Here is a 14588-nt window from a genome sequence, read left to right on the forward strand (position 1 = left end):
GAAATCTTTCTCAAGCACATTTGTGGGTTCTGGAAGGCAGGCCCAGAATCTCGCCCCTGCACAGTGGTCCCCAGGGGGTAGGGCTTGGCGTCCCCTGAGAAATGAGCAGAATTCAATGCATTTCCCAGCCCTCTTCTGGACTGGCTGCTCTGCATTGCCTCCTCTCTCCTTGGTGCACCTAATTCTCCTCCTGGGTCTTTTCTCTCCTCTTCTCTTCCTTACCTGGTCCTTTCCTCCTTGAACTCCTTTGTTCTCCTCACTGAAGGCCCTGACTCTTCTTCCTCTTGAGGTCACCTGCCATTCAGTTTCATTAAGGCGTGCTGCCGGTTGGGGCCAGGGGAAGGAGGAAGGGGCTTTTAATCCTCTGGAGGGAGGTGAGGCACACTTACTGTTATCTGGCCTTGGGGTGGAGTATCTGTGGGATTGTTCAAATTGCTAAGAGTGACTTCCTCATAGCACATCTCTTGAGTGTTCAGTATTCTGAGCCCTCGTTTGTCCTTGCTTTGAGTTGCATTGTCAAAGGCCCCGGTGTCCTTGCTTACGAATGTGCCAGGCTCTAGGAAAGGGGAGGGGGACCGGGAGAAATAGCCCCCTTGCCATGTAAATAAGAAATTTTAGATACTTCCCCAAATCAGAGTGGTCCAACTCTGCCGGGCAGTGGTGGAGGAGCTTAAGTGGAGTCTGCTGGATGCCTTCCTTCCAGGAGTCCTGCCACTCAGGAGAGTTTGTACTGAAGTATCAGATGAACCCTAGAGTTTTCCTCCAACCACCAGACTTTCAGGCCAGAGGCAGAGGTTCCTGTGGGGAACCCCAAATGTCCTGTTTCTGCTCCCAGTCCATCTGGAGTATTTTTCTAAATGCACATTGCTTTTTCTTTTTGAGATGAAGTCTCACTCTGTTGCCCAGGCTGGAGTGCAGAGGCACAATCTTGACTCACTGCTCGACCTCTGCCTCCTGGGTTCAAGCAATTCTCCTGCCTCAGTTTCCTATGTAGCTGAGATTACAGGTGTGTACCACCACACCTGGCCAATTTTTGTATTTTTAGTAGAGATGGGGTTTCGCCATGTTGGACAGGCTGGTCTCAAACTCCTGACCTCCTCAGCCTTCCAAACTGTTGGGATGACAGGCATGAGCCACTGTGCCCGGCCCTAAATGCACATTTCATTTTGGAGGCTGGGTGGCTCTGATTTGTAACCTGAGGAAGCAGAGCCTGATGGCAGGTGGATGGGCCTGGCACTGAGTGCTTGTGGAAGGAGCAGAGCTACAGGCTGGGTCAGAAACGAACTGTCCCATGAGATCCTGGATGGAGATGCCTGGTTTCAGTGGGTGGTGCCTCATGGATGATTGCTGGGTTGGGCAAGAGGAAGGACTTGGAAACCCTGTTTTTCTGTTTCATTTCCAAATCCTGGAGTGTCTTTTAGCCAACGATGGCAATAACACCTCCTCGCTTTGTGGCGCTGCAAGTGCGTTCCTTCTCCAACTCCTTGAGGCAGATTCTCCCTTGAGAATCCAGGGCACTCTGATGCTTCCTCTGAACCCCTTCTAGCTTTCTTTCCTCTTCAACCTCCCCCCTGCTTCCCTATCTGCTCCAGGAAGCCTTCCCTGAGTGGCCTCAGTGACTGTGCTCTGGCCATCCCTCCCTGTCCCTCAGCACTGACATGCCAGTCTCCTGCCTGCTTCCTCGTCTTTGGGCATGCCTATTTCTCCAACAACCTGGGAGCGCCGAGGGCAGGGTCTGGGTTTCCTTCTCCCTTGGCTCTGCACATGCTGGACACTTATTCTCCAGGCATGTCAGAATAAGTCAGCTGGAGCCAAGTGACAGACACAGTCAGGTCAAGAGCATCTTGCTCTCCAAGGCCCAGCCCAGGCACGGGAGTGGATAAAAGTCTCGTGCTGGGGCCCCAGGGCAGAAACTCACACACCTTGACAGTCTGTCTGTCCATCTGCAGCTGCGTGACTGTCTGTCTCTGCCATGTCTCTCTCCCCATGCCGGGCCCAGAGGGGCTTCAGCTCTCGCTCAGCCTGTTTTGCTGGCTCAAGGGGCCGCAGCAAGGGAGGCTTCAGCAGCAGGAGCCTTAATTCCTTTGGGGGGTGCCTGGGAGGCTCTCGTAGGAGTACCTGGGGGTCAGGGGGAAGGCTGGGGATGCAGTTTGGGGAGTGGAGTGCTGGGCCTGGGCTCTCCCTGTGCCCTCCGGGGGGCATCCAAGAAGTGACCATCAACCAGAATCTGCTGACCCCACTGAAGATTGAGATCGACCCCCAGTTCCAGGTGGTGCGGACACAGGAGACCCAGGAGATCAGGACCCTCAACAACCAGTTTGCTTCCTTCATTGACAAGGTGAGGGTCAACTCAGCCAAGCCGCTGTCTCTGTGCTCCCCTTAGAGGAGCTGCTCTTGATGGACTTGGGAATGGGAAGTTTGTCCTCCTACCACTTTTCTAATAACTTCTGCTGTAAGGAAGTCCCTCCTGTGAACTAACTGGACTCTGGCTATGCGGAGGCCCTGTTGTTCCATGACTGGGGCTCAGGGACAGAGAACGGCCAGCCAGCAGGGGGAAAGACCCTGCCCCATTAGTCTGTCCAGTCTTTTGGTGTGTTCAGAGTGTCATGGAAGGTCATGAGGCTCCCCCTGGCCAGGTTGGGCAGGGAGACAGCGGAAAGGTGGAGCTGATGGGAGGGTCCCACAGGCTTTACTTTCCAGAGGCTGTGCACAGGGAGTCCCACGGGAGCCTCAGGGATCCTCTGCTTCTGCTGCAGGTGCGGTTCCTGGAACAGCAGAACAAGGTCCTGGAGACCAAGTGGCACCTGCTACAGCAACAGGGGTTGAGTGGCAGCCAGCAGGGCCTGGAGCCTATCTTTGAGGCCTGCCTGGATCAGCTCAGGAAGCAGCTGCAGCAGCTCCAGGGAGAACGAGGGGCTCTGGATGCTGAGTTGAAGGCCTGCCGGGACCAGGAGGAGGAGTATAAGTTCAAGTAGGCACACTGAAATTTCCCCATGCTATGTGGGCGGGGTCTGGGAGGACTCAGATTGGGTCTGACAGTCAGGAGGTGTCCCACATACTGAGGACCCGGAGGCACATGACTGGCCTCCCCTCTACCCCTCCGCATCCCCATTCCCCAGGCTCTCAGGTGCCCACCTGCTACAGGTAAAGGAGGTGTCTCGCAGCCCCCACCCAGGTCTGGAGAACCTTGGAGGAAAGGCGAGGAGACCAGTGTCCTACATGCCCCAGCTACAAGGGCCCGTGTTTCTGGTCAAGGCTAGGAAGGGCTTATTTAAACAATGCCCAGGTGGCTTTTTTTTTTTTTTTCTTGAGAAATTCCTGTTCAGCAGGCTGTGGGCTAAAGTGATTCAGATGTTCTCTGGTTCCAAGGAGGGGAGGGAATCGATTTAGTGGGGCCGTTCCCAGACCCGTGACACAATTCACAGATGAGTTGTCGTTCTGGGCTGCACGCCTAGGTCACCTGGTGGAATGGAGAGAGCCCTGGACTAATAGGGGGCTTGGGTTGGGGCGACTGTGAGTGAGGGGTAGCTGTGTGGCCTGGGCAAGGCATCTCATCTCTCCCAGACTTGGTTTCCCTTCTGGAAACTTGGGAAATGTCACCTGCCCTTCCGGCCTCCCAGGCCTGTTGGGATGATGGGATGTGAAGTGGAGGAAGGCAGTTTCTGGAAGGAGCCCAGGATTGGAGTCAGGAGACCTGGGTTGGCTCTGCTTTGTCTACCTAGTCATCTGTGGGGTCTTGGTCAAATAGCCTAATCTCTGATAAAACCCAAACTGCCTGCCCCAGTGATGGGTGTGAGTAGCAAGTGGGAAAAGGTATTCTAATGTGCCTTATAAACTGAAACAATGTGGCTGTCATCATCAAAAGGACATGGGCTGAAAGAGTGGCACAGGTACCTAGCCAGGACTTGGCGGGAAAGGAGAGAAGGGCTGGTTGTTGTCCTGTTTGGGGGCATTCTCAGGCAAGGAGTCCTTTTCAGGGAGGTCATGCTTGGAGGTGGGGGCATGAGCTCTGACCGTGGAGCCTCGAACTGCGTCCTTCTCTACTTATTTGGCAGGTATGAGGAGGAGGCCCACAGGCGCGCCACACTTGAGAATGACTTTGTGGTCCTCAAGAAGGTGAGGGTGGGGGCCAGTGCTCCACTTATGTCCTGAGCACCCACTGTACACAGAGCCTAGTCCTAGGCTGGGAGGGAAAGGGTGACAGGTCCTGAATTAGGACAGCCTATTGCTCTGCCTGCAGGGGTCCCCTGGGGAAATGGGACATCTGCCTAGACACAGGGACCCCATGACAAGATCTGACTGAAGGACTGCTTGACGAGCTCTGATGTCACTGCAGGAGAGGGTGGGGAGGGAGAGGAAGAAGCAGAACTGGTTGCGATTAATCAGGGAAGACTTCCTGAAGGCGATGTTGGGTCAATGTTGGGCAAAGGAGAGAGCAGGACAGGGTGGGGCTGGAGGAGGAAGGAGGGGGACTTGGGAGGCATGGTGGATGGGTGTCGAGCAGTGCATGAACAGAATTCCTGAGCCAGAGTAGGGTCCCCAAAGGAGAAGAGGGGGTTGCATGGTTTCTCTCCCGCTGTGTCTAGGATGCGGACGGGGTTTTCCTGAGCAAGATGGAGTTGGAGGGCAAGCTGGAGACTCTGAGAGAATACATCTGCTTCTTGAAGCATCTGAATGAAGAAGTGAGGCTCAACCAAAGGGCAGGCGGGAGCCAAGAGAAGGGACAGGGTGGGCAGGCTCCCCGTGGCCATGGGGAGAGTGGCCAGAGGGGAAGTCTGTTAGGGTGGCTTAGATTCTGGTTCATTCAGTCACTCGACAACCAATTACTAAAAACTTACTATGTGAATTGCTAGGTCCTGGGGATACATCAATGAATAACCAGACAAAAATCACTACAGACAAAAAGATTGCTTCTTTTTTTTTTTTGAGATGGAGTCTTGCTCAGTCACCCAGGCTGGAGTGCTGTGGTGTGAGCTCAGCTCACTGCAACCTCTGCCTCCCGGGTTCAAGCAATTCTCTGCCTCAGTCTCCCGAGTTGGTGGTATTACAGGCGCCTGCCACCACAGCTGGCTAATTTTTGTATTTTTAGTAGAGATGGGGTTTCACCATCTTAGCTAGGCTGGTCTTGAACTCCTGACTTCGTGATCCACCCGCCTTGGCCTCCCAAAGTGCTGGGATTACAGGCATGAGCCACCGCGCCCGGCTAAGTTTGCTTTCTATTGGGAGACAGACAATAAGCAACAGACTTATTAAATAAGGAAATTATACAGTATGCTAGAAGGTTATAAACACAGTGGAAAAAAGGAAAACGACCACAGGGAAAGGAGGATTGGGAACATGGAGCAGGTGCCAATTTCAAATCATGTGGACAGGGTAGGCCTTATTTAGGAGATAAAATCTGAGCAAAGATTTGGAGGAGGTGAGAAAGGTCACCACGCAGGGGGGTTTCCGGGATTCCAGGCAGTGGCTGCAGCCCACAGTGGGAGTGTGCTGTCTGAGGAAGGCCAGTGTGGCCAGAGTTGTAGGAGCAAGAGAGAGAGGAATGTGATAAGAGGTCTGAAGATGGCTGGGCACAGTGGCTCGTGCCTATAATCCCAGCACTTTGGGAGGTTGAGGCACGTGGATCACCTGAGGTCAGGAGTTCAAGACTAGCCTGGCGAAATGCTGTCTCTACAAAAAACACAAAAATTAGCCAGACTTGGTGGCAGGTGCTTGTAATCCCAGCTGCTAGGGAGGCTGAGGCAGAAGAATGGCTTGAACCTGGAAGGCGGAGGTTACAGCAGTGAGCTGAGATCATGCCACTGCACTTCAGCCTGGGCAACAGAGTAAGACTCCATCTCAAAAAAAAAAAAAAAAAAAAAAAAAAAAAAAAAAAGAAGAAGAAGAAGAAGATGAAGAAGAAAGAAAGAAAAAAGAAGAAGAAGAAGAAGAAGAAGAAAAAAATGAAGCCTGGGGAGTGATGGGCTGGGTGATTTCGGGCCTTGCAGGTCATTTTGCATTAATGTCCAAGCTGCAAGAGACCTCAGAGACCACATCCTATGGCCCTCATTTTTGAATGAGGAGATCAAGTCCCATGGTGAGCAGGGCATACTCAATGCCACCTGGGATGAATGGGGGTCATGGCGTGTAAGCAGAAATTCACCATCTTGCTCAACCATCCTAGGCTTCAAGGGGAGAGGGAGCTGGGGGTGGGTGGACACTCAGTCTGTCTTCCCTGCAGGAGCCGGGCCAGCTCCAGACCCAGGTGAGCGACACGTCTGTGGTACTGTCCATGGACAACAACCGCTACCTGGACTTCAGCAGCATCATCACTGAGGTCCGCGCCCAGTACGAGGAGATCGCCCGGACCAGCAAGGCTGAGGCTGAGGCCCTGTACCAGACCAAGGTGGTGGGACCCAGGGGGCAGCACCATGCTGGAAATGGCTAGGTCTCCATTCCCACAATCTAGGGTGGTCATCCACCTAGATTCCATTGGGGCAGTTCCAGTTACCTCCCTGAAGGTCTGGGGCTGGGTGGGCAGGGCCATTTCCCCTCCAGGAGGGAGGCGATGCAGAGGAACCATGGGAGATAAACTTGGACTTCTGGAAGTACATCCCACTGTGTCCTGGCTGCAGGCGTTTAACAAACACTCCAAATAAGGAAGTGAGAGGTGGCATTCCAAACATGGGGAGATGGTCAAAGATGGCGGTCCTCTCAACTAATGGTGTTCCCTCTGTTCCCCTCCCAGTACCAGGAGCTTCAGATGTCTGCCCAGCTTCATGGGGACAGGATGCAGGAAACGAAAGTCCAGATCTCTCGGCTACACCAAGAGATTCAGAGGCTGCAGAGTCAGATTGAGAACCTCAAGAAGCAGGTAGATTCCCAGAGCACCCCAAACATCCTCTCATTGCCTTTGTGTCTTCAACTCACTCCCCAGTTCCTAGTTTCTGTCTCTCCATTCGGGTTGCCAGTGGGTTTGTGTCGAGGACCTTGATAACTGGCTGGAGCTTTGGATAATTTGGGGAGAAGAGAACTTCAAGCCCCATTTAGGGTGAATTCAGCCTTCCTGCTGTGACTTCTAGCTGCATGTTGGCTTCTGTGGGATAGTGCCACTGCATTGCACTCCCCTGGCGTTGGGGAGGGGGCTGACAGCATTGGAGCCTAAGTCCAGGTGTACATCTTGCTTTCAACCTTTTGGGGAGATGGTTAATTCATCTCTTTTCTCTTTTCTTATCTCTTTCTTTTCTTTTCTTTCTTGTTTCTGTCTTTCCTTCTTTCTTTCCTACAGAGTCTTACTCCGTTGCCCAGGCTGGAGTGCAGTGGCGTGATCTTGGCTCACTGCAACCTCTGCCTCCGGGTTCAAGGGATTCTCCTGCCTCAGCCTCCTGAGTAGCTTGAATTACAGACACGTGCCACCATGCTTGGCTAATTTTTGTATTTTTAGTAGGGATGGGGTTTCACCATGTTGGCCAGGCTGGTCTCAAACTCTTGACCTCAAGTGATCTGCCCACCTCGGCCTCTCAAAGTGGTGGGATTATAGGCGTAGCCACTGCACCCAGCCTCATCTCTTTTCTTTTTCTTTCTTTTCTGTTTTTTTTTGAAATGGAGTTTCACTCTTGTTGGCCTGGGCTGGAATGTAATGGCGTGATCTGAGCTCACTGCAACCTCTGCCTCCCAGGTTCCAGCAATTCTCCTGCCTCAGCCTCCCGAGTAGCTGAGATTGCAGGCACCCACCACCATGCCCGGTTAATTTTCGTATTTTCAGTAGAGACAGGGTTTCACCATGTTGACCAAGCTGGTCTTGAACTCCTGACATCAGGTGATCCGCCGGCCTCAGCCTCCCAAAGTGCTGGGATTACAGGTGTAAGCCACCGTGCCCAGCCCACATCTCTTTTCTTATCTCTTTTTTTGACTCTTATTTCTCAAGCCTAGCAGGGACTTTAAGGTCAAACACTGAAGGTCCTGGGGCCCTGTGGGGGAAGTTGGGAGCCAGGGCCTCAGAGAGTAAGTGAGGTGGGTGGCAGGGTGGGGCTAACTTCTCCTTAGGTAGATACATTACAATGGTCAGAAGTAGAGGAAGGGATTGGCAAGGGAAAGGAGGCCATTTCCTGTTCCTCCTGCAGTGAGGAGACCTCACTTCTAGGTGTGAAGTGTTATGAATTCTCAAACTGTAAAGTATTCTTACACTCATATTTCCTAAACCCAAAAGATCAATTTGGGGATCAGTGGAGGATGGAGAGCAGAGACCACAGAGTCAGGCCATTTCCTCAAGCACTACAGCTTGGTTCGAAAGTCACATGCGGTCCCTTGACTCCTAAGCAAAGCCCTCTGGGGAGGGTTCTTGGAGTATCCAGAACCCACACTCCATCCCAAACCATCCTTCTGGCTCTTGTTTGCAATGAGAGGCAGGGCCTGAGAGGAATGTGATGAGTCCTCTTGCTCAATTTGCTGCCACCAACCAATTAGGACCCCTTGCTTTGGAATCCTCTGGGGTGGCTGTTAAGATCCAGATTCCTGGCCTCCTGGCAGAGCTGAGGAGTCAGAATTTCTAAGGATAGGGTCCAGAAACCTGCTTTTTAAATGAGGTTGCCCAGCTGGTTCTGAAGCGTGTGGTCTTCACAGTCTAGTGGCAGCATGCAGGAGTGTGTATTGGGTACCTGGGCCTGGAATCACAGCTCCTCACACAGCAATGTGCCTTTCCTGGGAGAATCCCTCCTGGGGATATAATACTGTCCCCTGCTGCTTTTCCTGCACAAACATGATTAACTGGGCTCCCCTGCGCAGGCCCAAGTGGGTTAGGATCCCAGTTCTGCCACCCATCTTTCTAAGCCTCAGTTTCTTCATCTATAGAGTAGAGATTATGTTTCTATCCACAGAGTGGGGACCTAATAATGACAGATTTTTAGATAATTCCTTCTTTCCTGAGTCAGATATGAGGGCAAATCAACTGTAAGGCTGATAAAGACAGGGATCTCATCCTTCCTCTAGCTTTCTATTGTCGGTAAAGGGATTATATTTTCCTTCTTTTTTTTTGAGAAGGAGTCTTGCTCTGTCACCCAGGCTGGGGTGCAGTGGCACGATCTTGGCTCGCTGCAACCTCCACCTCCCAGGTTTAAGCGATTCTCCTGTCTCAGCCTCCTGAGTAGCTGGGACTACAGGTGTGTGCCACCATGTCTGGCTAATTTTTTTTTTTGTTTATTTGTATTTTTAGTAGAGACAGGGTTTCACTGTGTTAGCCAGGATGGTCTTGATCTCCTGACCTGGTGATCTGTCCACCTCAGCCTCCCAAAGTGCTGGGATTATAGGTGTGAGCCACTGCACCCGGCTGAGATTATATTTTTCAAACCCAAAATTGAGGCACACGGTTTGATGTACTCTGACAACAGGACAAAGTATTTGAAATGGGACTGTCTGAAAAAAAAAAAAGAACCTTGGTGGCCCTCAGGGGGAGCCTTGTAGGTGGTGATCCACGGTACAGGAAGAGCACTAAGCACCCTGGGAGAGGAGCCGAGGGCTGGGGGTGGGAAGAAATAGGGAAAGAGCACTTGGGGAGGTGGCACAGGAGTTGTACTAGTGTCCTAGGGCTGCCATGACAAATCACCACAAATTGGGTGGCTAAAAACAACAGAAATGTAATCTCTCCCAGTCCTGGAGCCTTGAAGTCTGAAATCAAGGTGTTGGCAGGGCTGTGCTTCTTCTGAAGGTGCAGTGGGAGTCCTCCCTGGGTCTTGCTAGCTTCTGCAGGCTCCAGGAGCTCGTTGGCATTTTTCATCTTATTGCTGCATCATTCCCATCTCTGCCTCTCTCTTCTTTTTTTTTTTTGAGACAGAGTCTTGCTCTGTTGCCAGGCTGGAGTGCAGTGGCACGATCTTGGCTCACTGCAACCTCCACCTCCTGGGTTCAAGCAATTCTCCTGCCTCAGCCTCCCCAGTAGCTGGGACTGCAGGTGTGTGCCACCACGGTCAGCTATTTTTTTTTTTTTTAAATTTTTAGTAGAGACAGGGTTTCACCGTGTTAGCCAGGGTGGTCTTGAACTCCTGTAGTCTGTCTGCCTTGGCCTCCTAAAGTGCTGGGATTACAGACGTGAGCCACCACGCCCAGCCCTGCCTCTCTCTTCTGATGAGTTCTTCTCTCTGTGTCTGTCTCTGTGTTCTCTCTTCCATTCATAAGGACACCAGTCATTGGATTTAGGGGTCACCTTAAATATGGTATGATATGATCATGAGATCCTTAATTAATTACATCTGTAAAGACCCTACTTCCAATAAGATCACATTCTGGGGTCCTGGGTGGACATGAAAGTTTTGGGGGATTCTCTTCAACCTACTGCAGGAGGTAAGGAAGTGAGGGAAGCAATACCTTCCCTTAGAATAAGAGGAGCCTGTTGCAGGGGAGGTGTTGGTGCAGACGGCCATGGATAATTTTGAGCTCATGAGATTATGATCCACCCCAGCCCTCAAGTGATATTCACAGGGGGTGCTTTGAGAGGCTATGTTGGACTTACAACCATTTTCTCGCTCATTTCTACCCCGCTTCCAGAACGCCAGCCTGCAGGCCGCCATCGCTGACGCTGAGCAGCGTGGGGAGCTGGCCCTCAAGGATGCTCAGGCCAAGGTGGATGAGCTGGAGTCTGCTCTGAGGACGGCCAAGCAGAACCTGGCCCAGCTGCTGTGCAAGTACCAGGAGCTGATGAGCACGAAGCTTTCCCTGGATGTGGAGATTGCCACCTACCGCAGGCTGCTGGAGGGCGAGGAGTGCAGGTGAGGGAGGCTTGGAGGGGCCTGGGAATATGAGGTGGGGGAGGAGGATGGGATGCCAACACAGTGAGCTGCTTGCTAAAGAGGATTCCGAGAGATTTTCTGACATTGTGAGTCGCTAAGGGCAACCGATGCTGCAGAGAGATATTTTAAGTTGGGGACTGTGGATTTTATCTGCTGAGAGGGTGGGTGACCTGCTCTGAGGGGCTTAAAAGCTCATGGGGATGCATTCTTTGCAGTATTTCTTAGCGCATCCCTCTCTTGTCCTTTTTCCCCTAGGATGTCTGGGGAGTGCCCCAGCCAGGTCACTATCTGTGAGTATCAGGGGACTTTGGGGATGGGATCTCCATGGGGAGCCGAGGACCCTGCTCTGACCTGGTGCATTTCTTGGCAGCCTCAGTGGGAGGCAGCACTGTCGTGTCTGGAGGAGTTGGTGGAAGCTTGGGGAGCACTTGTGGACTTGGTGGCGGGAAAGGCAGCTCTGGGTCATGCTGCACCAGCATCGTGACTGGAGGCTCCAACATTATCCTGAGCTCTGAGAAGGACCCTGTTTTGGGTTCCTGCTCTGTGTCTGGCTCCAGCTCTGGCTCCAGCTGCCACACCATCCTGAAGAAGACAGTTGAGTCAAGTCTGAAGACATCCATCACCTACTGAGTGAGCCAGCAGCCACCTCTTCCTGAACACATTTGGCCTGCTCCCCCCATCAGCTGGCTCTGCACGGCCAATTCTGTGTCCACTGCCCACAGCCCAAGCCAGCTCACAGCAGATGTTGCAAAAATCAATAAAGTCTCTCCTCCTGCTGTTCTGAATGCTCTAAGTGCTTGCACACCTCACCCAGCAAAACAAAAGCTGTGTGGCTCCCGAGCCTCCTCTCCTTGGAAGGCAATCTGTGGCATATGTGTGTCCAAACAGGTCCTATTGGCATCTCACTCCACCTACCAGCCACTCTATCAAGGGATCCTTCAAGCCCTCCAGTGTGTTCCTTGGGGTGCCCTCCATCTCGCCTACTTCCACTGATGTTTTAGCTGTGCTTGTAGCTCACTTCCTCATCAATTGCCTGTTTTAAGAGGTTCTAGTTCCGACTGGGGGCAGCCCCCTTCCTTCTTCCTGACTGTGCACCAAATTTTTCTCCTCCTAGGAAGATTTTCTAATTCTCATGTTTAACCTGCTGGGCCCTTCCTGTCCCTGGCAGTCTGGCTGCACCTGTTGCTGTCCCGGGCTCTGTGTCTGTCTGGTTCTGGTCAGGGACTCAGCTTCTCAATTAGCCTGGCACTCCTGCACCCAGGATGAGGATGTGCTCAGCTTGTGCCTAGGGCCTCTGATGGAGACTGGGGGCTCAAACTCTGCCCCTACCCCCCTTATCTGTTGGCTCTCATCTTATCTTTGGGCAAGTCTGAACATGAGGCTGGAAACTTCTCCTCCTTCCTCTCCTTCAGGAAACTCTGCAGGAAGCCAGGAGTGTGGGAGTCGGGTGGGGTGCCAGGAGGGGCTGGAAGGATCACCTTTTCTACCCACCCCCAGCGGCCTCATGGGTGCTTGCAGTTGCTCTTTCCCCATTCTTGCTTTCCAGACCCAGGTGGGGGACCTTGCTCAACCTCACACTCCACTGTCTGGGCTGCAGGAGTTCACATTACACCTGTCCTTGCTTTAGAGGGAGGGCAGGCCTTTCCTCAGATCCATGAATCTCTCCATCCAAATTAGGCAAGAAGGCTTTTCAGCTTTGTGTGAAGGAGACAGGAACCGGTGAGGATGTGACTAGAACTTCTAGGCTTGAATCCCAGCTCTGCCGTTTCCTAGTGGTGCGACCTTGATCAAGCGGCTTGACCTCTTCAGTTACCTCATCTGTAAAAAGAGAATAATAATAATATGTACCTCACAGGGCTGTGTGGCGACTGTGCCACTAGGATCCCAGAAGGAAACGAAATTCATCCAAGGTAGTTCAATTAAATTGACTTTTTAAAAAAGTATAATTTCTGTTTCCCCCTCACCTCCCAGAGGATAGTCTTTCTTTAGTGCTGAGGGATTCAGCCCCTTACATGGGCTTTGGCGGAGGTTGCGGGCAGCACCTGCTGTTCTGAATTGGGATATGGGTGTTGGGTCCTTCTGGGGTTCACAAGGCTGCTTCCTGCCTGGCCTGCTGTGAGTGGCTCCCCTCACACAGCAATGCAGTTTCACATTCAGCCTGGGAAGCACCCAGACATCCAAGACACTCGCTTTGGAAATGTCCCTGACGGTGGTGGCCTCTACCACGTTTTCAGATGAAGACTTTCTTAATGGCCTTGCCCTTGGGCACGTTTCAGGTAGAGCTTGTGCAGTGAATAGGCTGCACGTGGCCGTGGGCGTGATTGTTGTTCTTTCTTTTCTTTGTCGTCTTGGAAGTGAGGGCCTGAGAGGGCTAAACTGACTTTAACAAAAGGATTACTTGCAGTGGTGTGGGTAGGGCTGAGGGAACAGGGATGGAGAGGCCAGGGACCAGCAATGGCAGGAAGCTGTTACCACCCCTAGAGCGAGGTCCACCCTCTCAGTGTGTCCAAGACTGAGAGGACTTGCAGAGCTAAAGCTGGGCAGTCCTGAGAAAACCAGGATGGGCTGGTCGCCTTATGTAGAGCTGAAGGTCAAGAGAAGCAGTGAGGCAGCAGAAGCTGTAATCTTGGGGAGACGCAGCCGTGACCCCAGACAGTGGTCTGAAGGGGTTGGAAGTAGGGAGGGAGCTGGGAAGAAACACCTGACGTCTCTCCTCCCTCTGATCACCTGCTGGTGTCTCCCTTTGGTCAACCCAACTGGAAGCCAGAGTGCCAGGGAGCAGCCCACAAGGGTCAGAGGAGGGTGGAGAATGGAGAGGGAAGGAGGCAGATGGAGCATCACCATCGTGAAGACTCAACATACCATTGCAGGGATGGTGCCCAGGCCACTGTCTGCCTCATAGTATGTGCTGAGTAAATGCTGACTGTAAAAATGATGATAATTAGCTCAGAAAGCCCTACCCTTTGGAGGCTCCTTTGTTCCTATAACTTTCTTATTACTCGGCACCCAGCCTGGCCCTCAGTAGGCGCTAGGTTGGCAGTATCCACTGTCTTGCCCCCTCCCTTCAGCGGCAGCAACCTTCTATCCCCTCTGCTTTTGTGTCCTGCCATCGGGGGGGACTCTGGGCAGGTGACAGTCTCCAGAGATGGAGCCCCTCAGTAATAAGTATAGCAGTGTGCAGCAGCTCTTCCTCTCTGTGGAGGGCAGGAGGGGAGGAAACCGCTCCTCCCTGGGCTGTAGAAAGAAGGTCTTAGCTTGCATGTCCTGTCTGAAGGTAGAGTGGTGAGGGCTGGTGGAGGCAAAGTGGCCTCCCAGGCTTCTGTCTGGGCCTGGACTGTGAGCCTGGGTGGGAGGGAGGCTGTCTTCAAGCAGCAAGCCGGGAGCTCCATGAGAGTGTGCCCTGGGCCTTGTGCACCTGTCACCAGCTCCCAGCACAAAGCCTGGCCCAGAGAGCATGCTTGGTAAATATGTGCGAGGGATGGCGTGAGTGTCAGTGTCTGAGGTGAGGTGAGACTTGTGTTTACCGACTGCCTCTCACTCCCACCAGCCTGGCTGTCCTGTGACTCAGAGGGGGCCCACAGCCACATCCTGGAGGCTAGGGCCCACTCCTGACTGTTTCCTCCTCCCACACGGCCCAGGGAGAGATAAGGGAGGCTGAGAAAGTGATCTCAGCCTGGGTAAAGGAAACAAAGGTCAGTGGGAAGTGGTGGCTTCATCGAGGGATCACTTTTCCAAAGGGCTTCCATGGAGGGCCCTGCTTATAGGCAGAGGAGGAAATGGGGCTCAGAGAAGTTGCGAGTTGCCCCAGGACACGCAGCTCAGTGTGGG

General features: G+C 52.7%; 1 protein-coding gene across 2 annotated transcripts; it reads left to right on the forward strand.

Moving 5' to 3' along the window:
• Nucleotides 1-1751: 1751 nt before the first annotated feature.
• On the forward strand, nt 1752-12694 carry KRT78 (keratin 78). Of its 2 annotated transcripts, none has more exons than XM_010373955.2 (9): nt 1752-2338; nt 2757-2971; nt 4056-4116; nt 4587-4682; nt 6221-6385; nt 6728-6853; nt 10519-10739; nt 11016-11050; nt 11131-11540. In XM_010373955.2, exons 1-9 carry the CDS (start codon nt 1973-1975, stop codon nt 11388-11390), a joined length of 1545 nt encoding a protein of 514 aa, XP_010372257.2. In that variant the 5' UTR covers nt 1752-1972; the 3' UTR covers nt 11391-11540. The 2 variants fall into 2 exon arrangements, with proteins under 2 accessions (XP_010372257.2, XP_010372258.2); XM_010373956.2 differs by lacking the exon at nt 1752-2338 and adding an exon at nt 2601-2660 and having other exon boundaries at nt 11131-12694.
• The last annotated feature ends 1894 nt before the right edge of the window (nt 12695-14588 follow it).

This window comes from Rhinopithecus roxellana, chromosome 10 (genome assembly GCF_007565055.1).
Source record: "Rhinopithecus roxellana isolate Shanxi Qingling chromosome 10, ASM756505v1, whole genome shotgun sequence".
Classification (NCBI taxonomy): domain Eukaryota; kingdom Metazoa; phylum Chordata; class Mammalia; order Primates; family Cercopithecidae; genus Rhinopithecus; species Rhinopithecus roxellana.

Bases quoted from the DNA above. Each gene is read 5' to 3' on its own strand.
- KRT78 (XM_010373955.2), top strand. From the start codon at position 1,973: ATGTCTCTCTCCCCATGCCGGGCCCAGAGGGGCTTCAGCTCTCGCTCA. The intron at 2,972-4,055 runs GTAGGCACACTG...CTTATTTGGCAG, and splicing joins GAGGAGGAGTATAAGTTCAA to GTATGAGGAGGAGGCCCACA. The intron at 4,117-4,586 runs GTGAGGGTGGGG...CGCTGTGTCTAG, and splicing joins ACTTTGTGGTCCTCAAGAAG to GATGCGGACGGGGTTTTCCT.